Source organism: Plodia interpunctella, chromosome 4 (genome assembly GCF_027563975.2).
Source record: "Plodia interpunctella isolate USDA-ARS_2022_Savannah chromosome 4, ilPloInte3.2, whole genome shotgun sequence".
Taxonomy (NCBI): domain Eukaryota; kingdom Metazoa; phylum Arthropoda; class Insecta; order Lepidoptera; family Pyralidae; genus Plodia; species Plodia interpunctella.
The window spans coordinates 8,720,421-8,748,298 of record NC_071297.1 but is presented as its reverse complement, the minus strand read 5'-3'; the positions used below and the strand labels follow the sequence as shown (position 1 = coordinate 8,748,298).

The following is a 27,878-nucleotide window of genomic DNA, read 5'->3' as shown; positions in this document are numbered from 1 at the left end:
TAGTAAATCCTCTGTCAAGAGTCAGTCCAAGGAATGGATTTCTTAACTTTTCTCCCTTACAATGAGAACCACCATGGATTTAGTAAATACTTCGGAGTACCTACTAATTCCATGTGGTACACAAACACAAAATGTTTTTTTTTTACTTTTACAGTCAGAATAAAAAACTTTCAACAGGGGTCACATTTTGCTGTCGTTGTCAAAATGGCTGTATGGGCTAGATCTCTTTGCCTTTCCAAATGGATAAAATTAACGCAACTAAAAAAAAGTCGTTGTCAAGGGTGTCAAGTCAAGTTGGCATATCTTGTAAAACCCGAAAGTCGAAGAAAGCTGTAGTTCATTTTGCGATTTTTCATTTAATTATAATACGTGATACATTTCTTGATAGTAATTATAGGAATTAATCATGGACGACGATTTACCGACCGATTTTCAGGTCATCGTGGTTGGCACAGGTATGCTTTATATTCCACAAAAAACCACACCGGGATTATGGCAGCCTACTTATCGATCTTATTTTTTACAACTGCTTGGTCATCACTGCTGAAGTGTGAATAATACCCAAAGTTGAAATAAACCTCATACAGATTTTATTTCAAGAATTAATTTTACATTTTTAAAGTCATGCCATGGCGGGTCCTCCAGTATTTCAGCTCCTATTATGATACCAACCCACATTGAAGTTTAGTCATTAATTAAATATTTGCAGACTTATTCTGTAGCTGTTGCCTAGTTTCTATAGTGTCGACTGCTTAGTTAGAAGAAATAATAAAAATGATGGTTATTTAAAATTTAAATAATACCAAAAGTATGAATTATTTAGTTGAAAAAAAAAACCATTTTCAATGTTCTAGATCAAGACTAATAAAATTTTTACCAACTTCATTTCTAAATCAGATGATGAGATATGGATTAGTGATTTGAATAGGTATTGTGGTATTGAAAGAAGTATACATATTGTAAGTATACTATATTCTAATTCTAATTGTTTAGCAGATATGAAAAAACTTTATTGGTATTACAACATTATTAAAAGATAACAAAATAAAGGTTGATTTTATGTGTTATAGTGTATGACAATTGCTTTGCCTGTTTTGCCAGATGATACTGTGAATTAATTTGACAATTATGTAGTTAAAAATCTATACTGGTATTGTTTAGGTATGGTGGAATCTATAGTAGCTGCCGCCTGTAGCCGAATAGGCAAAAATGTTTTACATTTGGACTCCAGCGATCACTATGGCGGCCTCTGGGCCTCTTACAACTTTGATGGGCTGCAGAAGTTTATCAAGGAAGTCAATTCAGACCCCCAAAGACAGCAACAGGTCTACAATTTAGCTGAAAAGTGGTACATTGAAAAGTAAGTGCCTTTTTCATATCTATATTAGCATGTCTTCTTCTTTTCTTGCCTTTCCCCATTATTTTGAGTTGGCCTGTATATTGGAGTTAGAAATAGATTGAGTTACAAATTCACATGGAAAAGTTGATAACACTGCACATTGTTATGTTTTTTTCTCTCGCTATTACTGGAGCACTACTTGAGTATCCTAAAGCTAAGAGTCCCAAACTTGAAGTCTGTTTAGATGGATAATGGGCTTATTTGTGGATGACTAGCATGGAAACTGAAAACATGCTAATAGCACTATACCAAAAACAAGTTTAGCACACATTTATGATATATATTTTTTAGGGTTTCATAGTCATCAGATAAAAAGGAACCTTAGTAATGTGCACCTCCTGTCACCATTAGAGGATTTATGGGAATTTTGACAAAATGTGTTTATTATATTTTAGAGAGTTGCCACAGGAAGAAAAGAAAGAAGAAGAAGAGAACAAGACTGATGACAGCAAAGCAGAGGCTAGGAAAGTTTGGAGCCAGGCATCCTTTGCTGCTGAATATAGGAAATTTAACATTGACATGACACCCAAGGTAAAAGTTAATGTTTGCTAAACATTTCATTTCACCTTCACCCACCTGAAATCTTTGGTAACAGAGCATACTCTGTTAGCAAAATGTTTACTACATACCATTTAATATATCTATCATTATAATATTCTCCAAACATTATTATTTATTTATTCTCAACATCTAGCTAAAATCTAGAGAGTTTCTCTTTTCCTTATTATATTTAAAATCAGTCAGTATTATGTTAATAAAATGTTATTAGTGGCGTGTGGTGCTACCCTAGAATAGGGCCACTCCATAATATCCTCCTGTGGAGTTCGTATGAGAAGACTAGCTCACTTTTTTTATGCTGACCCTGGGCTTCACGGCTTCACAACCCCAAACATAACCAAAAACAAGCAGAGATAGAAAAGACTTTGTTAACTTCTTCCAGTTAGCTCTGTCACTTGTTATTTCTCTTTCTATTCCTGATACCTGTAAACTTCCATTATTAGCATCCTGATTTTCTTCCCTTCCCTTCCCTTCTTAGAACACGTATCATCCTAACCTAACCTGATTGCATTAGTTGCTGTTCTCGCGAGGCCCTCTGGTGGAACTTCTGATATCTTCCAACATCGCTCGCTACGCGGAGTTCCGCTGCGTGACGCGCGTGCTGACGTGGCTGGACGACCGTCTGGTGCCGGTGCCGTGTTCCCGAGCTGACGTGTTCGCCACAGAGGCCGTCAGCATCATTGAGAAGCGCATGCTGATGAAAATGCTGACTTCCATCGTCGGGTACAACGAGGAAGAGATGAATAATGAATTTAAAGGTAAGTTTTTTAATAATATTTCTCTTAATCAAAAAGCTGCTTTTTGTTGTGAAATAGTTAAAGTATATTCTATTTATTTGCATATATTTAATTATTACATACAGTTACTTATCATAATTATACATTTTAATTATTTTTCCTAAATGTTTTATAATATTCAGACATTCTTGTGTACTGCAAAAAAATCGATGCTATAATAACATTGTAAAAAATATAACATTGTAAATTGGTCTTCGGCAGCATGTTTGACGACATATTTTATTTTTTACCAAAAGATTGGAACGACAAGACGTTCAAGGAGTACCTGACCAACAAGGGACTGACGCCGAACCTGATCCACTACGTGTTGTACGCGATCGCAGGCGGCACGGACGCCATGCCCTGCCTGGAGGGCGTGAAGGAGTGCAAGAAGTTCCTCATGAGCCTCGGGCGCTACGGGAACACGCCCTTCCTCTGGCCCATGTACGGCAGCGGGGAACTGCCTCAGTGCTTCTGCAGGTAATATATATACTATGTTAATAATACTATTAGCGGTCTGTCCGTATTTCGCTCCCTACTTCGCTCGGGTAAAACAATGATAAATCATACACCTAAACCTAAACCTTGGATAAGAAAGAGACAAAACATTTTTTAGCTTAAAGTATGTTTAACTTTCGTATGAATAACCGGGCTAGATTCTTAAATCTTTGTCGAGTGCGCAGACTAAAAACTGGTATGAATCTCTGAGCAAAGACGAAAGAGGTCGTGACAATAGATTTCGTAATGACACGTCTTTACCATCTGAAAAAGTCCACCTACCTCGCGGCAAGTTCAATGACCCAAATGTGCATTAGTTGACCGACACCAACAACAAAATGAAGCCACTTTCTAATGTTGCATGCGGCACGTTTCAGCCGTCACATTTTTTTGTTTTGACGATTGTTGTCATCATAAATATATTATGCCACTACGTTAAGTTGGATTCCCATACAACACGTAAGATTGTTGATACATGAAATGCACACAATAAATGCTACATTATAATAGTTAGGTACAATAATGGCCGTAGTAATTTTGTTGATGCGAAATTATGAGGTTATTTGTTACTCAATCACTAGACTTATTTCGGTAAACAAGTGAATAGGGCCTGGGATAACACATATATTATTATGTACTTCACGGAAAGAAGCCCCGGGGCACAGCTTGTTCTAAAACAGAGTCATATACAATTTTTTTTTCATCACGTTTTTTGAGGTTGATGACCGGCAAATTGAAATAGTATCCATGGAAGTAACTCTACAGTTTTTATGAGCCCTGTTTAATATCCCCACTGACGGGTCTAACCTTCTTTATTTATAGATTGGTTGGTAGAATAGACCTTGACGCATCACGCGGGCCCAATACGATTTTTTGTATTTTTATCCTCATGGCTGAGGGTCGTGGTTCTTATATGGAAACACACACAACGACTTCCTGGTCAACATTAATACAGTGGTTTTTTCATTGCCTTCCCCATTTCACACATAAACTGATAAATCATCAACTAGAATGCAGGTTTCCCCACGATGTTTTAGTGGGAAGCAAGTGGTGGGTCTATTTAAACTACATATTATTATTTACATACATGAGTCAGATTGGTATAAAAACTCATGTGACTCGAATAGGCTTCCAACCTGGAACCTTTCGGTTCACTTCACAGGAGTCTTAACCACTGGACCGAACCTAATGCAATTTAGCAAGGTGCAAAATAGATTACCTCTATTTTATGAAGTTCGACATAAGATTTTACGTAAATGAGGTCTACAAGTATGTCTGTTACGTTAGATCGTTTTGGTGATTAAACGCATTAATTAATTCAGCGTTAATTAGAGTTACGTACATTTTAGTTGCCTATTGTGTTTTTTTTAACAATAAGTGGGTGTCGAAAGTAACATATAATTTAGAAAATAATAGTATAGAAAATAATAGTATGTTATTAGGACGTTGAAAACGAGGGAACATTGTTTTGTCATGTCTTTGGGTCATGGTATATTACACTCAATGAAGATATTCTAGAACGGATTCTAGATGGAGAATTTCAAGCAAATTTGATCATTTTTTTCATTGTGACATCTCTGTAACATATTTGTAGTATTAGTCCGAATGAATGCATGAAGAGTTTAAATGGATTTGTTATACATGTCACACATGCTTTTATGCTTTTTAACTTATTTTTGTAAATAATAATGAGATGAAAATATTCTGGAATTGAACCCGCACCCCTGTCTATCCGGACAGTGCTCTCAATAGCTCATTATAATTTTCAAGAATAAAGAGTTTATTACTCTTGTATTTATTCATTCTGAATAATACTTGCAATACGTCCTAGAATAGGAGCACTCCATATCTTTTCATGGATGTCTTACAAGGTCTTTAAGGTCTAAAAACCTTTATTTGTGTGATTGTGCCAAGGAATAATAGAATTTATCTAACTGTGATTCCCAACGAAGGTTGAAATCAGGCGTTTAGAAGTAAAATCGCAGCAAAATTTCAATGTGGTTAATTTTGATCCGACCATCGAACTTTTGTCATATCCAAGAATAAGATAGTACAGGAAGATTGGAGAGAGAAAGAGTTGCAAATAGATCACCATTGTGGGCATACAAATTTACTAAAATAAACAGCAACCTAATAAAAATTATATAATATCATTCTCTTCGTCTTCAGGCTGTGCGCCGTATTCGGAGGCGTGTACTGCTTGAACCGGCCAATCGACAAAGTGGAGACCAAGACAGGGGCTGAGGGCAAGACGACGGTGGCGATCCAGAGCAAATCCAAGACCCTGAACTGCGAACACCTCGTCATCGGCATCAACGAGTGCCCAAAAGACATCATATCTACAGAACCGGCTGAAAGTTCCGATATTTCGAAGGCTGTTTTTATCACGAACGCATCGATCATGCCGAGTGAGAAGGAACCGCTGACGCTGTTAAGATTCCCACCACTTAATGAGGGGGACAACGCGGTCACCGTGCTTGAAGTTGGACCGGCCACGGGATCTTGTCCTAAGGGATTGTGTGAGTAAACTGCTAGTTTCATTATTACCATACTCTTAGTGGGTAACTGCTGATAGTCGTGGTTCATGTGGCGTGTGGTTCCGCCCTACAATAAGACCACTCGTCTTCCTCCCGTGGATGTCATACGAGGTGACTGACCTAGGTAATTTATATTACCACTTCTTCTTGTCGAGGAGGAAGGGCTATTCAGACGATGTTCGACCAGTATATACGACTTACCACTGGTGAAGGAGAACATAGTGTGGAAACTCACAGTCAATGTTTTAGAACTTGATCAATTCCATCTATAATAAAATGCGAGCAACATGCACGTAGCTAAGTAGTATGAAAAATAACAAGTAATTATCGATAATCATTTCCTAGTACATTGCAGCATTTCACCGAATCGGTTGCCCGCGCCGACCCGACAGGGTCAGTCAACTTTTTGCTCAAGTTTTTCTAAACATTCGCCAACTCTCAATTTTTTGTTAACGTTTTTACAAAGCACCTATGACTCATTCGGTAATCTGAATATAGGTAATTACTATCTTTAACGCACGTGCGAGGTGAAGGGAGTGTAATATTATTAACTTAATTTTGCTCCCGACTTCGCGAGATATTCAGTATTATCTTGTTTTTGTGTGAATTCTGCCAAATTACACTCTTTAAGGAAAAACATAAGACTAGTTAAAAATTATGTGTGACATGTTATAAAAACATAACTTCTTTTTTGGACAGTCGTGTTTAAAATATGAATTAAGAGTTACGTTATCAATCGGATCGTATCGAATTTATAACGCGTAAATTACATTATTTTTGAATGAAACAGTAAATGGTTTAAATGCCTTCATATTGCGAGGTCATTATTTAATCAAGCAGAAAATACTCTTATTATTTTCGCGTTTATCTGAAATATTTCATTCTTCATCACATGTCATCTTCAAAACAGTTATTTTTTTACGTTGAACTCTGGCTTCGTGGCGTCACTGCTCCGTTGCATATAACCCACACGAGGATGAGAGAGACGTAATCATCAAGTCTATTTTTCACTAGCGCCCTCTATGATGGAATGTTTTATAATAATAAATTCATATATTCAGACATAGTACAATAATATTTCTTTACTTTCCAGTCGTGGTTTACTTCATAACGAAGAAGGTGAAGGATGCAGAAAGCGACCTGAAGTATTACGCTGAGAAGATATTCGACATGACCGGCGGAGATCAGACCGCGGCGTCTGACAAACCCAAGGTGAGATATAACTATAATAGGAGGGCCAACCGTATTACATGTGGGGATTCCTCCCGTAACGCTATAACTATATAACGCTATAAGTATATATATCCTCCCGTAACGCTATAAGTATGTTTATAGCTATAACGGCACCGATTTTGCTGGTGATTTAAATATATATATATATATATATATATATATATATATATATATATATATATATATATATATATATATATATATATATATATATATATATATATATATATATATATATATAAACATTTTTAGCAAAAGCAGCGATAAATCCTTATAGCTTCCAGATGTATGGTCCTTTTGTCCAGCCATACACGGGGTAAAACCTAATATTTATGTTGACAAAACACTTTTACCTTGTAATCAAAATTATTCAGAAATTAGGCCTTCACAGGCACTTTTTCACGTCATATTTTAAATTAAATGATATTTACCAAAGCTACAAACTAAAATGCTGAAACAAACTCATTCAAACAGTGTCACTGACCACAAATATGTAAGGTCTAGGTCTGCTAACAATGCGAACTGATTATGTTTAACCAGCATTGTAGACCGTATCCTGACGTCCTATATATAAATTTATGTGTGGGTGTATCGTGTTTTGTGTTGTTACTGCATGTGTATCCATTTACCTACCTGTATGTGGCATCAGTCTATCTATCTATGTATTACTTATAAGCCGAATGGGTCGTTTCCTCACAGATTGATTATTTACTAGTCTAGATAAATAAATATATATGTATATCTATGTATATACAAATCAAACAGATTGAGTTAGCTTCAAAGTAAGCTCGAGCCTTGTGTTATGGGATACTAACTCAATGATCCTATATTTTATAACAAATACACATATAGATAAACATCCAAGACTCGGGCCAATCTTTTGAGACAAAATATAGCAATCTTGGATAATTTACCTTTCTCATGGTGAAAGAATTTTTGAAATCGGTTCGGTAGTGTCGGTTATTACCTGCCTCAAACATATAAACTCACAAACCTTTTTATAATTATAGTATAGACTAGATGTATTATTTTAATAACTATGGTTATAGCTATAAGTGTTTCTTCTGGTTTACATGGTGCTATATCTGTATTTAGTTTGATAAATAAATAAATATACGTACGTATGGGTATGTCAGTGTCTGTGGTCGGTGTTCTACAACGTGTGCGACGCTGTGGGCGCGACGTCGGCAGCCGCACGCGTGCACGTGTGCTCCGGGCCCGACGCCGTGCTGGACTTCGACCGCGCCGTGCTGCAGGTAATCAATCATCCTTATCGTGCTCATGTTAACTGTTAGGCGTCGCTGGGGGAACCTGAACCCTTAGTTTAGTGCAGCGCAGTTGAAAAATTCATGTCATTTAACACTGGTGATTTTTATTCGAGGCATCTGACATGACTTTTTCAATTGCGCTGCACTGAACTATGGAATAAACAGCCTTCAGCGGTGCTCCATAATAGTTATATGATACTAGCTGTTGCTCGCAGCTAACCTTCCTAATCTAGATGATTTCGAAAATTTTATCAAAATCGGGCCAGCTGTTTATCCGTGAAAGCTTTGCTGACAAATTTTCATATTTATAATATTAGTATGGTAGATAATGTACATCAAATATATAAACACACACATGTTCATAGTTCGAAACTAAATGAGTATAGAATATACAGAATTAAGTTTTCAGTTTAACACCACATTTTAAATAATGTTTTTGCATATTAATTATCGTTGTCTTTAAATTAAATGCAACATTATGTGATCAAATTTTTGACAAATTTTAAATTGTTTTTAATTAAGTGGAACGGTAATCAAAAAAGTGTAAATAATTAGATTCGGAGGTGTAAATCTAATAAATGTTTTTATTTAAATCTCCTTTGCTAAGGTAACAATTTCGGATGCTCCCTTATAAGCTTTGCCTCTGTTCCGATTCCCTACTCATGTGATTACAAGTGAATTATAGGATCTCACCTGCCTATCTCAGGCATCAGTTATCTTCACTAAGTTTAGGTTTTGCTATGCACCCAATTCATATATATAAGTTGGAAAGAAAAATAAACGTTTTTACTATTATTTTTTTTGCACGGTTATCTTGAAAACGCACCTTGTACATAGAAGAATTCCATGATTCTCGAGTACTTTCGAAAATAGTAAATACTTACGTCAATATGCGTTATCTGTATAGTAATATTATTACAATATTTATTTTGAGTTACTTCACTTCATATTTATTTTCGACGTTCTTACCAATTACCGCAAATAAAAGAGCGATTTGTTATCAATAGTTTAGATTAATTTAACAAAATAAACATTTCAATATCGATAGGCAGGCTAGATGAAGGCTAGTTTTACTTTGTTTAGTGCCAATGATCTCTCGATATACAGAGAATCGTCACTATCACTCACTATGTAGTAGTAGAATACAAACCGATTTGATCTACGCTAATATCAGATCTGTGAAAGAGTGATTGTCCATCTTTATGTCACAACAGAGGATTGGATTGAGGTAATTTTTGGTGTACTTCCATAGTTGGAGCACTGGGGAATGATTCGGGCAATATGGATAAAATCGCGGCAAATATTTTTAGCCGGGATTTGTCCATGCTGTATGTTCATTTAAATATCAAAATTAATGTTTGATTTCGCGTTTCCATTTACTACGATTTTACAAGGTTTTAGAGATTTTTCACCTTTATCATACCATAGTCCTAAAGCAATTATGTTTACTCAGCTGTCTGCGCACATAAGTATGATTATAAGGGACGGTTATCGATATCGTGTTTTGCATTATCTTTGTCTAGTCAGCCCGGGCCGAGGTCAACACTTGATTCAGAATTTCGACCCATGATGAAATTATAATGAAAATAAATAATGGTAAATATTGTAAGATAATTATAAAAGAACATATTAATTAAAATCAATAATGCGACGCTTGTTTGTCTGTGTTGTTATCAGGATATGATTACTTTGTGACAATATTACATAAATGGTTATATATAAACCGGCTTTTGTTACATATTGACCTATTAATGTTGTAATAATAATAATCAAAAGAAGTCGAGGCAACCTTGTGTACTTGTGGTTACTCGGTGGTTAGGCAGTAACTAGAGATGCATCAAGTACCTGTATTATTTATACGGTTATAGTGAATGTCCAAACTGGATAAACTGAGCATAAGGTTTATTTAAGCTAATCTATGACATACCTAAGTTTGAGTAATTTTAGTTATTTTTTTGTCTTTTGTTGTTAAATTAAATTTATGACAGGTTTAGTTTGTATTATGGTATTATACATATAGGTTCATTTAAATGAATTATTTTCCTCTTTTCCGTTGTCTTTGCTGTTTTTTTTTTTATTTTGTTATGCAAAGAGTTTTCCTATCAACCCGGTTGGCCGGTAGGAAAATGTTTTGCATAACAAAATAATAGGGGAAGCAGTGAGAAAAAAATATGTGAAACAATTTATCGAAACTTCTGTTAGTGTACAGACAGGAAGACAATTATATTCCCTATCAATACTTTGCGCGTCAATGGTCAACGAGAGGTCAATTGTCTTATTCTCTACTCATCCATTACAAAGTGCGACGTTAAGAAAAGGAACTTTTCAGGCGGAGCAAATCTTCAAGAAGATCTGCCCAGGCGAGGAGTTCCTGCCGCGCGCGCCCGACCCAGATGAGATAGTCTTCGAAGATGACGTCACTCACGGCCCTGAGTTCCGCCGGGAACAAGAGGACGACGCAGAAGGAGACACCGCTAAGGAGTAGTCTTCGTAAACACATTAGCGATATAAATTCCACAGAGCGCTTGGTCGAGGCTAACGATGGCTGGTGCAGTGTTGTAATGTAATACGAGCGACTGAAAGGAAGTACTGTATCATTTCACTCGTCTTTGTCTTTATGGAGCGTCAGGTTTGTCATTTATAAGGCGCTCTCGGGTGCTTTTTTATTTTCATGTATGGTTCGCTGACATGTTGGTCCGGTAACTGAAAATCTGTTGGTCTCATCGGGTTTAGTTGTATCTGCATTTCAAAATTAGCACTACACCTAGGCGTGTTTTTAGTGAATTTTATTTCAGAAGTTTCTGATAGTACTATAAATCTCATACGAAAAATACTGTACTAGTAACGAACCGGCTTCGGTTAGCCTACCTATCAAAGCCTAGAACGGAACGCAAATCGGCTTTTTATTATGTATTCAGCTTGAAAACCATAATCCCGCTCTAAGATTGCACAGCGACAGTTTTTTGAGCAAAGTTCCTGTTTCTAGGTATGATGTAACATACGATCAAACGCTCTGCATAGTTACAAATAAGGTGTAATCTCTGTAAGGTGAAGCTTCCTTTCCACTAGTTAATATCGAAGCGCAACATACATCTTTGACGCTCAATACAATGCACTAGAGTGAGAAGTCCGATGTGCTATTTTTCTTTAGTAAATTATGTGAAATAGCGTAATGTATTAGCGCATCAACGTTGCCTAGTGGATTAGAGGCTTTATACGCTTTGGTCGCTTGACTCGTGCATTCCGACTGGTGCGTGCGGTGTGTAGTGTGCGATGACGCCGGTTGTGCAAGATACTCGTAGGATAGGAAAAAAAATGAATTTTGGTCACCTGTTAAGTTTGCTCCATCTGTTTATATAAATAAACATATCATTTTTCAAATAAAACGCCACAGTAATACCAAAATATGAGAAGACTAAGATATATTATATATTGATTAATAAAGCCAATATGGTTTTCTTGTATTCAAGACTCAAAGAAATAAAACATTTTTTGTTAATTAAAGATAAACAATGAATATAGCGTGTAATTTGTTCATTCTGTAAAAAATAATTTCATTTTCCCTAAACATCACATTTTAATTTCTTCTTATTTATGGTAAACTTGACAGGTAATAGGTAAGGGTATGAGGAGAAAGTAGCTAGGTTGTCTCGTGCGATGTGGCAAGATAGACTCGTAGCTTTGATGGTGAGATTCATCCAATTTCAGTTACACTGAATTAAGGATTCGATTTAGTGTTGTCATAAGTTACATGTATCATCATTCCACAGATATGTTTGCGTTTATTATCGTTTTCTTAGGAATAAGTTATGGAATGACGAATTTTACGTATGCTGATAAGATGCTAAATAAAATATGCTCTCTAAAGAGTTCAATTTGTAGCGATTGATAACATCGAATACCAAAGTATTAGATACAGGAAACACCATATTAATACCCAAATTATTCCAATTTAATAATAATCTTAAAAAGTATCGTGTTGGAGCTTCCACGTTGGTTCAAAAGCGAAGATAAAAAACTTGAAATGCTTAAAAAACTTAAATGACTAGATAGATTGTAAATGTCGATATTTCTGAATCAAAATTACATCACCTATCCAGTTTAATGCGTTATTTAGAGTTTTGCGGATTTTGGCTCTGTCTACCCTGTAAGGGATAGACATGATACTATATATTTATCATATGGGTAATTTATTATGTTGTTATCTGTACATGCGATATACGACGAGATTTATGTATGTGCAATTTGATAGATGTAGTCGGCTAGGATGCAGTTTTAAAATGTTTGGTTAACATTTTGGACGCACCAGTCTAAAGCATAGATTGTAGCACTTTTTATTTTTTAAATTATGTAGCACTTAAAATGATATTTATTGATGAAAATAATCATGCCTGCGCAGCTTGTGCATTTATAATTCCATTAAATTGTGATTATTAGAAATACAAGCTTTTTATTACCCCTCTATTTGTACTATGTTGGAAAAGTGCACCCCAAGAGAAGAGAGATCTATTTAAAAATTCGTTGCGGTTCGACTATCTAATCTGTCAAACTCAAAATCGGGTATTTTTTAATTTTGCACTCTCTGTGAATAGTCATTATTTAAATGTTCTCAGAAAATGCTCCACTGTTGATGTGCACCTCAAGGCATGTCTGGGCTGTTAATAATGTGAAGCCAGCTGGTACATTCGTTTGGTTTCACACCTGAGAAATCTCATTTACCACAGCTTGGTACTTCTAGTTTTAGTGAGCATGCTCCAGAAGGGTGCACACACACAAAGAAAAATATAAATACATACAATTTTGTCTCATAACATGAATTTTACGTGTTATCAGTATAAAAAATATAGATTGCCTTTTATGTTTGATTCTTGAAAGGTAAAAAAAAAAACATTGAACATTTAGTAATACACACTTTATTACAGAATACATGATGCAAATCTGGCCCATTGTCACTATGTAACATCATATGGACGACATAAAATAATAATAAAAATGGAATTCATATTTCCAGAGAATAACAATTTTCATCTTTACTCTTATGTTGGTAATACCTTAATATACAAATACAGAAAATAATATTTTGTATAAAAACTAACAGAAGCATTTTAGTCCATCACATATAAATTGAACCATCAACATTGAAAATATGTATAACTTATATCACATAGTGCACGCTTTTTCTACTGGAATTAGAATAAACGCTTCTCATAAGAAAATAGACCATGCACATTGCCTTCCAACTGAGCCGAGTATGTCCTTTTCATGAATCTTAGGTCTCCAGAATAGCTCATGTCACGTAGGCTTGAAACTGATCTGGCTCCAAGATCTTGACAACTGTGTTGCATCCCTGTCTGTAAGTAAGGCAGGAAGCGAAGAACTGATCCTTTATCTACAATACTGCCGCTCACCCCTTGGGCAACTCTATGTTTATCTGTCTCTTTATGGAAATATCTACTCATAGCAGATCCCTTCCCCTCTTTATTTTCCATGGCTTCCAAGCTTCCCATTCCTCTGTATTTCTTCAGCCTAACACCATCGGAAAAGAAATATTCTCCGGGAGCTTCAGATGTACCAGCCAACAGAGAGCCCATCATGACTGTTGAAGCTCCCAATGCCAGTGATTTAACAATATGTCCAACAGATTGTATACCTCCATCAGCAATCACTGGAACATTAAACTGTTTAGCATATGAGGAGACCTGGTACACAGCTGTGGCCTGGGGGCAGCCACATGCCATCACTTCTTGAGTTATACAAATGGATCCACTGCCCATTCCCACTCTTAGAGCATCTACACCAGCTTCAATCAGATTTTTGGCTTGCATTCTAGTCACAACATTTCCTCCAATTATTTGGATGTCAGGATGAGTTGTTTTTATATACTTGATCATCTCGACTTGATATATAGAATTGCCTTGGGAGGAGTCCAAAACAATAACATCCACTCCATTGTCTACAAGGAGCTGCAAGCGGTCCCGGTCAGCCGGCCGGGTGCCGATTGCTGCACCAACAAGTAATTGTTTGTTGGAGTCTTTAGAAGCATTAGGGTAGCTTCTGGCCTTTTTCAGATCAGTTCTAGCTATAAGAGCCACCAGTTCTCCAGCTCCATTAATAATGGGTAATTTACCTTTCTTGCTTTTTTCTAAGATATAATTGGCATCTTGCAGAGTGACACCTGACTGTGCTGTGATCATTTCATCTATTGGGGTCATTACTTCTTTGAGACTAAGTTGTGGATCTCCCTCCCTGAAGTCAATATCTCTGGAGGTGACAATGCCTATCAGCCTTCCGCCCAGCTTGCCATTCTCAGTAATAGGGTAACCTGTGAATCCATTCACCTTCTTAGCTTCTATCACATCAGCTACAGTATGTTCAGGACCCATACATACAGGGTCTCTAATGAATCCATGTTTGTACTTTTTCACTTTATGCACTTCATTGGCTTGGTACTCGGGTGTACAATTGTGATGAATAATCCCGATGCCACCACACAGAGCCATCGATATAGCCATATCAGCTTCAGTGACGGTGTCCATAGGAGTTGATACAAGTGGCGATTTCAGGTTGATCTTTTTGGTAAGTGGGGAAGTGAGGTCTACTTCTTCAGCAGTGAAGTCTATGTATCCAGGTAGTAGTAGGAAGTCGTTGTAAGTGAGACCTTCACTATTGGCAAATATCTCAGCGGCTGACAACCCATCGCGCAAGTCGCCTTCGGCATTCACAGACATGTTTATAAAATGTAGACTTGGAACAAATTACAAATTCGTACGTACAAAGGCAGTTATGTTTGGCAAATTTATACGTATATCCAGATCCTCTGGTTCCAGATTCTTTACAACGCCAGCAGATGCTTCAAACAGGTATCGCACACGTGGTGTGTTCGGAAACGTCTCGGTGGGAGAAGTTCAGATTTAATAATAAATGTATATACTGATTTAATGGAACACAAGTATAAAAGAAATAGTAAAGTTTAACTTATCAAAAATAAACTGCATAAAATATTTTTTTTCTACATTGAAGCACGATAGGTACCTACCGGCTTCGTCCTCTTTCCCACACAAATGACAGACAAAGAAAATCTTGCTGGATAAGGGGGACTTGTCAATGTCAATTTTAGACAGATTATAACTTCTTATAACTTCTTGTGTTATGGCTCCACCGTTCGCCAAAACGACGATTTTGCCACATTGCGATATACAAAACTTTAATGTTATTTAAACAAAGACAGCAAAGTAATCATATAACTATAAATTATTTTTTTTATATTTTATACGAGCCAAGTGTTGGTTGCAGCTGTAAGGTTTAAACATTGCAAACTTTCGTTGTGCTGTAGAAGGATGCATGTTATAATAGAACAAGAAAAAAGAATAAAACAAACGGGCTGAGTTAAATAAAACCGTTTAAAAAGAAAAAAAATACTACTTCGCTATATTACTACCGTTACTTCGCTATATTTCTAATACCTACAAAAATCTTAATACCTATTAATTTACACCACACGAGTTTTCTTAGTCGGATTCCTTGTGGCGTGTGTTTCCGCCCGTGGATCTCGTACGATGCGAGGCATTCAAGAAGGGTTGATATTACACAAACGCGCAGTGAATGCACGCCCATTGAATTAGTACTTAGGTACTCCGTAGTACCTACAAATTCTATGTGCACGTCCAAGAAGCTGTGAGTAGAAATGCGAAGATGACAGAGAGAGAAAGTCGTATTCTTCTGTCAGACCATGAATGGCCATGGTCTCATCAGGTGGATTAAAACTCATATTGTTTTTCTATTTCACATGCTAAATTTAGATCATCAACTAGAATACAGGCTTGCAGGCTTTCTCAATGATTTTGTTTACCGGAAGATCTTACATGCAAATTGTTATAATACTAGCCGCGCCCCGGGGCTTCGATTCCGTGTACCCTATGTGTTAGTCCAGGTTATATTCTACCCTTGATTCTACCTGTGTACCAAATTTCATAACAATCGGTCCAGTAGTGTTTTCGTGAAAAAGTACCTAACATTTATAATACCTATTAGTAGGACGTACGGTACGTACGCACTAGGTGATGCCCGCGGCCTTAAAGTATATCCTTCGGTGAAATAGGTACTTTCGCATGAAAGCGTAACAAATACACAGACTTTCGCATTTATAATGTAAGGAACATTCTTATATACCTACATATACAGTCTTCATTCATTTGTTCATTATTGTATACATATACACGTTGATTTTATAATGATGTCACAACATAGCCAATATCACCCGCCTGCCCGGGAGTAGTGTAATGATATTTCTTTTTAGTTTAGGAAAGTTTGTAAGGATGTATGTTTGTTACTCTTTCACGGAAAACTTACTGGACCGATTATTATGAAATTTCGTTTGGTACCTACACATATAATATAACTTGGTATAACACATAGGGTACTTTTTGTCCCGAAATTCTTACGGCGTAACTAGTACCTAATTCATAAACGTAGACAGAGAAAACTAATAGAAGCACTCATCATTGAACCAGGCAGTAGGAGGTTAAATTACCTGGGATTTGTTTAATAAGAGACAAGTAATTAAATTTTTCGTTTAATTAAAATAGGTAATTAAATGTGATCGTGTTGATTACAATGGTCTAAACACATTAGACATAATTAGACATCTTTAAATCTAATATCGATATCATATTCTTGGTCATCAACTTCTTCATTTTTGGTTTCTCTTTTTGGAGAATTATTTTCGTTTTTATTATCTCCATATACTTCATTTGGGTTTAAATGTACATGAGTCGGTTCATCTTTTTTATTGTAGTCATAGTCGAATTGACCAGGATTTTTATTGTTGTCGTTATTGTAATTTTGCTCGTTCTGTCCGTAATTCGGTCCGTTATTGCCATGGCCATTAGGGTCGGGTCCATAACCATTACTTGGTCCAGGTCCATAGCCATTGGGCCTTTGTCCATATACATTAGGCCCAGGTTGATTGCCATTTGGTCCAGGGCCATAACCATTATTTGGTCTATGTTCATATCCATTTGGCCCGGGTCCATATCCGTTAGGCTCAGGTCTATAGCTGTTAGGTCCGGGTCCATAGCCATTGGGTCCAGGTTCAGGTCTATAACCATTTGGTCCATATCCGTTAGGCCCGGGTCCATATCCATTAGGCCCAGGTCCAGGCTCAGGTGATGGAGGATTCATGTGGTACGAGTACTCCTGATCTCTATTAATTTCAAAGTTCCCCTGGATGTTTACACCGCCGCCACTGTGTCTATGAGTAATGTTATCAATAAATGAACCTGCATTTTTAATCCTTGAGCGTATTTTTGATGCTCCTAAAATTAGAGCGTCTAGTATTGGCGTTGGATGATCTCCGTTACACATCACTGTCATGAACACGATAAACAACAAACTTCTCATCATATTTGTAATTTTATTTTAATACAACACTAAGTACACTGTTTATTTCCGCAATCGGTTTAGTGCGTGGCGACGAGGATAAAACTGAGCTTGATTTCTGAATAATGCGCATCGTAGATTATCACATGGCAAACCTGTTTTGTTTCGGTATTTTTAACACATATTTACCTACACAACTTATTAGTATGTATTAATTTTGATTTATGACGGAAGGTTGGTTCTACAACTATTAAGTTCTATTGTATGCTTGTCGAGTTCATCTCATCAGCCAGCAGTTTTTTTTTTCATATCTTATCCCTCTCTTTGTATTTACGCGAATGGTAGTTAATTAGCTTCGTCTTTGCGGATATCAATATCGTACTCTACCTCGCCGAGGCCATTATCTTCATTTACTCCTCCAATTGACGTAGAAGGCACTCGATGAGTTGTTGTTCTTAGACTAGGAAATATAGGAGATTCTGCGGCAATGTTATCCGGTCGATGTGATTTTAGAGGCTTCCATGCTGTATTGTGATTAGGTCGCTCAATTCCAATTGGAAACAGTCCTTGGAAAATATTGTTAGGTTGATTACCATTTATTTGACTAATATCGTGATGATGATAAGCGTGGGGTCCGGGGAACAAAGATTGAATTCCTAATTGGAAATTATTATGCGGTCTATGAGTATTTAAATAATTAGGAAAAACATGGTTATGTTTATTGTTGGATCCAGGAAATATAGAAGAATCTCCTTGTAAAAAGAGAACCTGTTTTTGGCTTGAGTTCGGTTGTTTAGAACCTTTGAAAGTAGAAGGAGGCTGGATAAAGTCTTCAAAGTGACCTCGTGGGGCATCGACACTGCCAAAAGAATTATGTGGACTGAAATAATTTTTGAGAAATGGATTTTGATATATCTCGTTTTTTTGATGATTAAAAGCTGGCAAACTTAGCGGTCCCACTTGAATATTTGAGTTGAAATTAGCTATCTTGATAACAGGCGAAAACGGCCACATCAAATGACCGATGTTGACTTGTGGCATCATATTTGGTCCAGTGAGGGAAATGCCATTCACATTATCCCTAGCAGATGGCTGTAAACCAGTCGCTTGGAATTGAGTAACACTTTCACACAGATATGGACAAGTCTTATTTAGCACCAAGATAAATAATAATAAGCGAGACATTGGTACAACACTGTTACTTAGTGATAGACGTATTGTTGACTAATAGTTTTTTTTTATTATTTTACCTAGGTACAATTAAGCCAGGTACCTACCTAAAGTAAATAAATTATCATTTGTTGATTGATTGTTAATTTGTGATTACTTGAATTAGTAAAATTTCAAACATGATTGAAATGTTTATTGTTTTCCATTAGCTACTGACTCATGAACGTTGAAACGAGCAATTTACATAAACGGATCTCACGACTTGGATACCTACCTACTAGGTACGTCTTTTAATAAGATTGAGACCATCATTAATTGAGATGGATGTCAATTTATATAACAGTCGGACTTGAAAGTGCCTAATCATAATCTCATTACTTAGGTATGCCGGAAATATTACGTTTTAACTTTTAACCATATGTCATAATTTGGTTTAACGAAATACCTACATGACGTATGATATAAGCCCATCTTACAAAAGAAAACACAATTGTGGTTAAAATTGTATTCATTTACCTATCGAGAATGCTAAATTAAATAGAGAAAATTGACAATGACTATTGTAATATTATACATAAACACAAACCAGTTACAAGTAGGTATATAAGCTATTGTCAAAAATATATTATTAACCATTTTAGCGCTATGAGCAAAAATCATTAAAATTTATGTATATAATAGGTACAACATAATATGTAGATATATAGACGATGAAAAATTATGTTTTCTCAATATGCACATTTTTATCGGGCCAGTCTGTTAACAATCCATATAGGTAAATTCGTTTGGCGTGTATAGATGTAAAATTAATTTATCTTATTAGTATTCGTCTACACGTTCCTCTGTCATATCTAGTTATGTTAATTTATCTTGGAGTTATTACATAGTTGCTCAGAGCGCTAACAGGGTTACAAAGATCGAATATTGACATGATGCGACACCTGAAGTTTCAATTTTCAACAAAACAATCGTAACACTAGAAATGATTAGACTTTTTTGGTTTTCGGTAAAATATAAAAATAACTCAATTGCTTACATAGAATTTAAATAAATAAATTATTATACTAGGGCTCCGTACTTGTGACAAATAAATAAATACAAAAATAATTTAAGTATAAAAAACAAGTCCTTACATGAAGTTCGTGGGCATATAAACCTATCCCCATCCATATGTATATTGCTACTACCGGTGGTTACGTATATCCGCCACTGACTGTACATCGAACAGTTCTGGTAACATACTAGTCAAAATATTTAATTTTAGAACCACTATATTATATGTATAGTGTATACCACACCATATACTTTACTAAAATAAGTGATCAAACAGTTCGGAGCCCCAAACCTAAAGACACATTTTCAATTTATCTACAATCTTAACAATTATTAAGGCACAATTAGCTTAGGTATAGTTTATTAAACATTTATTACTGATAATGTGTTTAAATATAATGGTTAACTTAGCACGTATAAAAATGCGTATATGCTATCTAATTGTAACAAAAAGTGTGACTATTTGGGAAATCCACATTAGAAGTATTTTAAGAATGTTTAACAAAAGCAGCAGTGTCTAATGAAATAGTGTGAAAAGAATTATTTCTCATTAAAATTAATTTGGATATCAATGATACCAACAATATTTACATAAGTATAAGAGCGATATTATATAGATGATTTTTATTCGAATTAAATGTAATTTTAAATATATAAATCGTGTACAAGCAACAGGATAGTTGTCAGCGAGTTGTTATAATAACAAGAAATTAAATATTTAAACGATAAAACAAATTTAAACATACGAATAACTTTTCCGTGATCGTTTGATTTTATTTTATTATCTGAGTTTAACATAAATTGTTGGAAAAAAAATGTTCAGTATCATGATATTAAGTTTCTCTTAAAGTAAGTCATATTTTATTTACCAGTTGCCAATTTATCTTATTAAAAAATAAAGTAAGAACACAGGTTATGAGTACATAATCATAAGGCAGTTTTACACCAAATTTCGGTTTAACCAATTGCTGGCCTAAACCTGTCAGCGCGGGCTAGTCATTGGTTGGATAGAATTAGCTAACTTGGTGAAAATCAGCCTTTACAGAAATGATTTATGTGATGAATATATGTGACGTTGACCGTGGGTAAAGGTACCTCATGGCCACGTCATAAGATACCTTTATGTTTGGAACGTCACATTAGTGTATGTGGTTCCTGTGCTTCATATATTACGAACATATTTTACGATTTCTCATATTGTCACGTCATATAAATAAAAATAGGTATATTTCGTTTAATGAGAAGTAGGAAAATAACGCAAACGGTGGAATTGCAATGAGATTACAAACAAAACAAAACCCTATAGTGATACAAATATTTTAAGTACATTTAATTTATTTTATTCGATGTCCCTACCAATTTAAGTACACAACGGTCTACAGTTTTATAACAAAATATAGCACCATCTTAACATTATTAACACTAACAGTTGTCTCATAGAAGTAGCATAAGGTCTTAGCAGAGCGCGCGCGGCCATGATCACTCTTTGGCTTAACAGACTATTCAAAGATGGGTTTACGCCAGGCAAAAAATAGGCCCAAGCCCATCTCTATCTATATATAACTATTCTTCGATTATTATTACGGTTACAAACTTAGAGACATATACATATGTATTTTTTGTTATGCTAACGCTCCACATAGACCATAATGTTACCTTCACAGTTTTGTTTCTAACATTGTTATTACTTTCGCACGTATGACATAGATACACTATGATATAAATTCGGGCTTGTTCACTAACTACGTAACTACGATCTAAACATGAACATTGTTTAAATTCTATATCATTATGTAACATCCGATGAACACATGGAAATAAATTAATATTTGTATACACTGAGATTCTTTCGTTTTTGGAGAGAGCTTTTCATCACACATAGATTATCGCCAAATCGTTTGCATCTCGTTAAAAATACGATTCTATGAATATTATAGTGAATAGGTTTTAGAATTTAGATTTAAAAAATATACTAAAATCCTACTATTGATAAGAAATTGAAAATTTAGTCATATTTTAGCGATGTTACTGGCAACATCAGCATAAGTTTACATTAAAAAAAGTGTTCGATTTGTTTCAAAATTTTAATTTATATACTGACGTTGTCGCTTATGGTAGATATGGGTATATTCGCGGCATTTTTCTCGCCGCCATGATGCAGTGGGCACGGTGGCCGCTTGACGTTGCGTTTGGTTCTAGAGGCTTCTATTTTCGGCCTCCGTTGTGAACTGCGTCTTTGCTGGTACTTAGTTAGGTCCCCCGCTGAAGCGGACTGGAATGAAAATAAATATATTTGTTATATATGAATCTTATGAAGAAATATTTAGAGTTATTTATTTTCGATTTTAAATGTATATACAGTTAATTAAACATATTAAAATTATACAGTCAGAAGATATAACAATATTTTTTACCAAATGAAATAAATATATATCTATCTATACTATTATTATAAAGAGGTACATAATTTATATTTATATATATTACTTGTTATACATTATATTTATATATACATGGTATACATAAATTTATATTTAAAAAATGGTAAGTCCTTCTGGCATAATAGGGACCAACACTGAATGAGTTTCTTTCGGCATTTCTTCTCAGCAGTGGTCGTTCCGAAATGCTAGTAGTTTGTAGCTTTGGTAAACATAATATTTAGAATATGACGTGAAAAAGTGCCTGTGAAGGCCTAATTTCTGAATAAATGATTTGATTTTGATTTTGGTAAGCGTTTGTGAGTTTGTATGTTTGAGGCAGTTAATCTCTGAAACTACCGAACCGTTTTCAAAGATACATTCATCATTAGAAAGGTACATTATCCAAGATTGCTATAGGCTATTATTTATTATTTTAACTCAAAATTCCCACGGGAGCGAAACCCCGGGCAACATTTAGTATTCTATATATACCTTATCGAACACTTTTCGGTTCTTAGTGGCGGAGGGTTTGGGCCTTGGTCAGTCCTCCACGTGTTTGATCTTGACGTACAGCACGCAAGAGAACAGGAACCCGAACACGGGGATCACTGACATCCCAACCCCCACGGCCGCCAGGATTATCAGGTGGTCTCGGATGTGGTTCGTGAACTGGCGGATGCAGCCCTGAGGATATTCAAATGTTAAGTAGTACTTACTTATTGCTATTACTTACACCTCCGCTTCCGTGGGATTTTTTGAGATAAAGTATCTCTATCGTCCGCGTGTTTTCCGGGTTTTCCGTTTCTTCAACGGTTGGCCTATCTGCGTTGGCGTTGGACTATTTTGGGATAAAAATTATTGCATGCAATTTCAGGTCATATTCAACTTGTACGAATCCGTGCGGTAGATTTTGCGTGCATTATTGCAGATAACTAATATCGTGGTGGAATAGGGCCACTTAATATCTTCTCGTGGATGTCGTACGAAGCGATTAAGGGATATGTGGCCATTAATCAGTTCGTATGACTTCCACGGGCAACCTTGGCAGCTGATAAGCAACAATAACATTCCCAAGAAGGGATGTAAAATACTAAAACCACAACCGAATCTTCAAAATGTAATGGTTTAATACACGGCATCATAGCAATGCAAGCGGGAGCACGCCGAAATGAAAAGTGGAACGACTTGGAACTGCGATGTCAATATCGCGTGAGACACCGAACACCCACATTATAGTATATGTTGGAGGGGTGGTCGCGGGCGCCGCAGCGGCTGGACTGCGACTTGCAGCACGAGTCGGGCACGAGCAGCCGCGGGTCGTGCTCGTGCCACGCGCTGCGACGCCAGTCCTCGAAGCGCACGGCGCCGCAGCATTTAAACTGAGATGTTAAAAATAAATTATTTACAAAAAAATAAGTTCGAACTATGTAATGTTGACAAAATAACTTTTTTACAAAAATGTCATTTGTGTCACAAATTTTCATTGTCGTCGGAGAGATTTTATTTACTTGTTTCCGGTGCAGAAACAAATCGTGAGGAAAACTGCGCACTGGTCGATTATTTAGTTGATTAGTCTGTATGCTAGATGGCGATAGGTTTGTAAAAGTCACGTCAGATGCATTTAGGCTACTTGAATACAATCTGACACCAGTGTTTTGTGTAAGAGACACTATTAGATAAGAAGACAGCTAAAAGAGACAACTTTTTACTTTCAAGGTACGGAATACGAAAAGTCATTTTCCACCATTAAGTCTGTTATAGATCAAACGAACACCCTATTTCATGAATAAATTAATTCTTCTTTTCGAATCAAACTGACAGTAAAAAAATAACTTTTTTAAAGAGTTTACAGAGTTTAAAGAGCAACCTTCTTTTTATTAGACTCATTGAGATCTGACCGATTACTTATACCTACTGATCCAACTTCCTCGCTACATACCTCAGCTTGCATTCTGTCGACGGCATCAGTGATGATGGTGTCCAAGGCGTAGTTAGACAGGAAGGTGTTGTTGAGTTCCGCTCTCAGCTCGTGCTCCACCGCTATCTCGTAGTAGTAAGCCAACCCCCCCGCCCCCGCCTCCAGTATAAACGTGATCAGTAGGAAGTAGGTGTACTGGAAATTATAATCATTACTAGCTGCGCCCCGGGGCTTCGCTCCCGTGGGAATTTCAGGATAAAAAGTACCCTATGTGTTATTCCAGGTTATTTTCTAACAGTGAACCAAATTTCATAACAATCGGTCCAGTAGATAATGCGTGAAGAGGTAACAAACTTACCTCTAAACAAACTTACTTTCGTATTTGTAATATTAGTTGCCTTTCTGGCGTGTGTCATAGAAAGAAACACTATTCGGCGAAAAGGTTAGATATGACCTCTCTCTCTTTCTCTCATCCCGCGTTTCCGGTTATATACAGGTTTGTGACGTTCCGAAGCTGCGCGTAAAAAATAGCTAATAAATTTTGAACTTTTGGCTATGATTTTACATAACGGGTGGCAATAATTGTGAAAGTTTTAATTAAATTTAAATTTATTCAACAGCAGCGACCCCCTCTTCGGCATATATAAATTAATTTTGGAAAATCATGAAATAATAATATGGGACAATAGAAATACAATAACCGCTTATTTTAAACACAATGTAATTTCAATTTCATGTGTTTGTCAGTCTTTCTCGTCAAAACTGAGCAACGGATTGAGGTGATTTTTGGTTTGGAAAGCGGGCGACATCTGGTTTATACTAAAAATGAGCAAATCAAATGTCTTAACCCACTTGTCAAGGCACCTTTTCTTGTGGAGCGTCACATATTTTATAATTGAACTTACACATAGTAAACTGGTTCTATTCTCAGTCTTGAGTCCGCAGCAGCCGAGAGCGGACATGGGCACCCCCAGGGCTCCTGCTAAGACCAGCAGGTACGCGATGGCAGGGTATGTGGGTGTCGGCAGCAGCGCCACGAATTTGTGGCGAGAAGCCACTGTCCAAGCTCCTACGGCCAGGACGCCTATGCCTGCAAACTGAAAGGAGGAAAGACAAACTATTAATTTGGTAGGTAAGACAAAATTAGTGAATGAGGAGTATGTGTACTATGTATATTATTTACTATTAAACGGTTGACTATGGTAATAAGTCCACCATTGGTATATATATTTTTTGTGTAATAAACATTTAAAATTAATACAACTTAAGTATGCGGTGGTGGACAAGTGGTTGAGACGCCCACCTGTGATCAAAAGGTTCGAAACTTACTCGCGCCACCAAGTCTGCATACTGACTGGGTAGTTTCCAAAGACCACCACACATGCTGGTGAAGGAAAACATCGTGAGGACACCTGCACACTGGTAGACTAAGTTCACTCTGGTGGATATGTGACGACTGGTAGGAGTCATGTCAGATGCCTATAGGCGACTTGAATAACATCTGACACCAGTGTATGCGATAACACACTCTATAATAATGGTTAAACTCTCAAGTACGTAGTAGTTTTTGTTGACATGACATCAAGACTAGGTAGGTATATTACAAGAGATAACATAGGACATAGGTTACTTTTAATCCCATAATCGTTACGGCAAACAAGGGCAAGGTATCACGCTTCACGCTTTGTCTTCTCTTAAATCTCGTATGAGAATAATATGCGAGTTAAGAGTAGGGCGTACGAAGAACATAGTACCTATATTATCAACATGTGACGCAGAGATAAAAGAGCATCTTAGGGGTGATATTAGGTACTGCAAACTTTTACAAATTATGCAAAAATTCAAGTACTAAATGATAATACTCTACTATAAACAAACAAGGAGCTCAATTGCGCAGTGGTTCGAGCGCTCGGTCTGTGATTGTGACGGTTAAGACATTCTCGCAATGGTCGATCATTGGATGGGTGATCTAAAACGTATTATCTTGAGCTCGTCCGTGCTTCGGTAGGCGCGTTAAGCCGTTGGTTCCGGTTGTATTTGCAGTCGTTAAAACCCGCCAATCCGCAATGGACCCGCGTGGTGGGTCATGACTCATGGTCCATACTCCTTATCTATCCATAAAGAAGGCCTGTGCCACAGATTATATAATACTTCCAGTACCTGTTTCACAGCAGTGGGGATGTTTAAATGGCTGTTGATGATGAAACAAACAAATAATAATAACTTATTGTGCTCCGTCTATTCATAACCGGATAATTTGACCTTTTATTGTATTTAACCCTGAGTAATTGATAATGTTTATTATTCTAAATAGGAAAATACGCTGAGACTGTCAACGCAATTTCCCTACTTTACTTAAGATAATGCATTATGTGGACACAGTAAATAAAATGTGACGTAAAATAAATTATTGTATACATAAATTGGCCTCAAATAAGACACGAATTATTACAAGGTTACGTGGCTACAAGTCATAGATCAACTCTTTGAGTAGACAGCATGAATGCCATTTCAGTTGGTAGTCTTACTAACTGTTGCGCACGGCTCCACTCACAGCAGAAATAATTATGTTTTATTTATATACAAATTTTCGCCCACCATCACAGTAAAGGGGTTGATTTAAAAAATATATTTTTATATCTCATTCTTCTAGATATATTATTCTTGAAGACGACTGTTAGTATTGCTTTTAGATAGTTCTATCCAGTTTCACTATTGAGTGACTATCAATCACCATTACGAAAGTCTGATGACCAGTAAAAGAAGTCACTATGAAGTGAAGTGACTATTAAATTAATATATCATGATTAAAGGTTAATTAACAAATATCAATATTCAATTTATACTTTTCAATAATGCTAACACATAACGAATAATGTGTTGCGTTTTCTTTTGTTATAACTTTACCACATAAAGAAAACACATGGATAGAATACATAGAAATATTAAATGAAATATTAATTGCAACGGCGGATTTATCTTAATCATCCTGCCGGTTGACTGAAGAAAGACAGATAAATACAGAGGGTAAAAGAAGCCCTACAAAAAAAGAAGGGAATGAGATTTATGGAAATAAATACCTTAGATAGGTATTTATTTCTATAAATCTCTGTCATTTTTCTTTTTTTCATTGCTAACAGAATTTCAAATCGCCTAAAGGCCTCTGACGTGATTTTAAGAATATCGCCATCTAGTAGCAGTCGTCGCTTGTACAGTAGAGAATTAAACAGTCCACCAGTGTTCACTATGGTTTTCTTCAAGTTGTAATCTATGAAAAGTATCTGGAGTATATAATACGATAAAGAATAATCATGCTCACCAGAAAAACGACGTTAAATATATGCAGGACGCATTTCAAAAAGTTGACACTACAGCAATCTGCATCTCGAGACTTCCGCGGCTTTGTTTTCTTCTTCTTCGCCAACAAAGCGCCACCATCTTTCTTTTTCTCTTCTGCCATACTCGTAACTGCCTATTGAAGGTTTGGCTGTCTCAAGGCAGATATTTTGATAGGTTTCACCTCAATACGGTCATTCTGAGATTGCTGTGGATTCCTGAAAACAATAAAATTATGTGAAGTTTACAACCTAAAGCATACTTGTTTTGGATACATAATTATGAAAGTAGGTAACAACTTACAAGATTATGTCATAAGATTAGTTTCCATGAG

General features: G+C 36.2%; 4 protein-coding genes across 7 annotated transcripts in view; 1 reads left to right on the top strand and 3 right to left on the bottom strand.

Annotated features, from left to right (window-relative positions):
- Positions 1-286: 286 nt before the first annotated feature.
- Rep (Rab escort protein) lies at positions 287-12,709 on the top strand. The gene is made up of 9 exons (XM_053744101.2): positions 287-455; positions 1,162-1,360; positions 1,795-1,930; positions 2,472-2,715; positions 2,991-3,213; positions 5,401-5,750; positions 6,862-6,980; positions 8,138-8,257; positions 10,599-12,709. The coding sequence occupies exons 1-9, from the start codon at positions 407-409 to the stop codon at positions 10,752-10,754; spliced, it is 1,596 nt and encodes a 531-aa protein (XP_053600076.1). The 5' UTR covers positions 287-406; the 3' UTR covers positions 10,755-12,709.
- Positions 12,710-13,166: 457 nt separating this feature from the next.
- On the bottom strand, positions 13,167-15,347 carry ras (raspberry). The gene has a single exon (XM_053743543.2). It carries the CDS (start codon positions 14,995-14,997, stop codon positions 13,459-13,461), a length of 1,539 nt encoding a protein of 512 aa, XP_053599518.1. The 5' UTR covers positions 14,998-15,347; the 3' UTR covers positions 13,167-13,458.
- A 1,481-nt stretch (positions 15,348-16,828) lies between these two features.
- Positions 16,829-18,201, bottom strand: LOC128669083 (uncharacterized protein CG42266-like). Its single transcript, XM_053743548.2, has one exon. It carries the CDS (start codon positions 17,669-17,671, stop codon positions 16,907-16,909), a length of 765 nt encoding a protein of 254 aa, XP_053599523.1. The 5' UTR covers positions 17,672-18,201; the 3' UTR covers positions 16,829-16,906.
- A 1,106-nt stretch (positions 18,202-19,307) lies between these two features.
- Positions 19,308-27,878, bottom strand: part of LOC128669082 (CD151 antigen-like) — a 130,235-nt gene continuing 121,664 nt past the window's right edge. For all 4 annotated transcript variants that reach the window (XM_053743544.1, XM_053743545.1, XM_053743546.1 and 1 more), the window contains 6 exons: positions 27,528-27,762; positions 25,114-25,305; positions 24,230-24,403; positions 23,520-23,669; positions 22,783-22,974; positions 19,308-22,142 (listed from right to left, as the gene is read on the bottom strand). In XM_053743544.1, the coding sequence (XP_053599519.1) occupies positions 22,831-22,974; positions 23,520-23,669; positions 24,230-24,403; positions 25,114-25,305; positions 27,528-27,668 (801 nt within the window). In that variant the 5' untranslated portion in view covers positions 27,669-27,762 and the 3' untranslated portion in view covers positions 19,308-22,142; positions 22,783-22,830. The remainder of the gene's footprint in view (positions 22,143-22,782; positions 22,975-23,519; positions 23,670-24,229; positions 24,404-25,113; positions 25,306-27,527; positions 27,763-27,878) is intronic.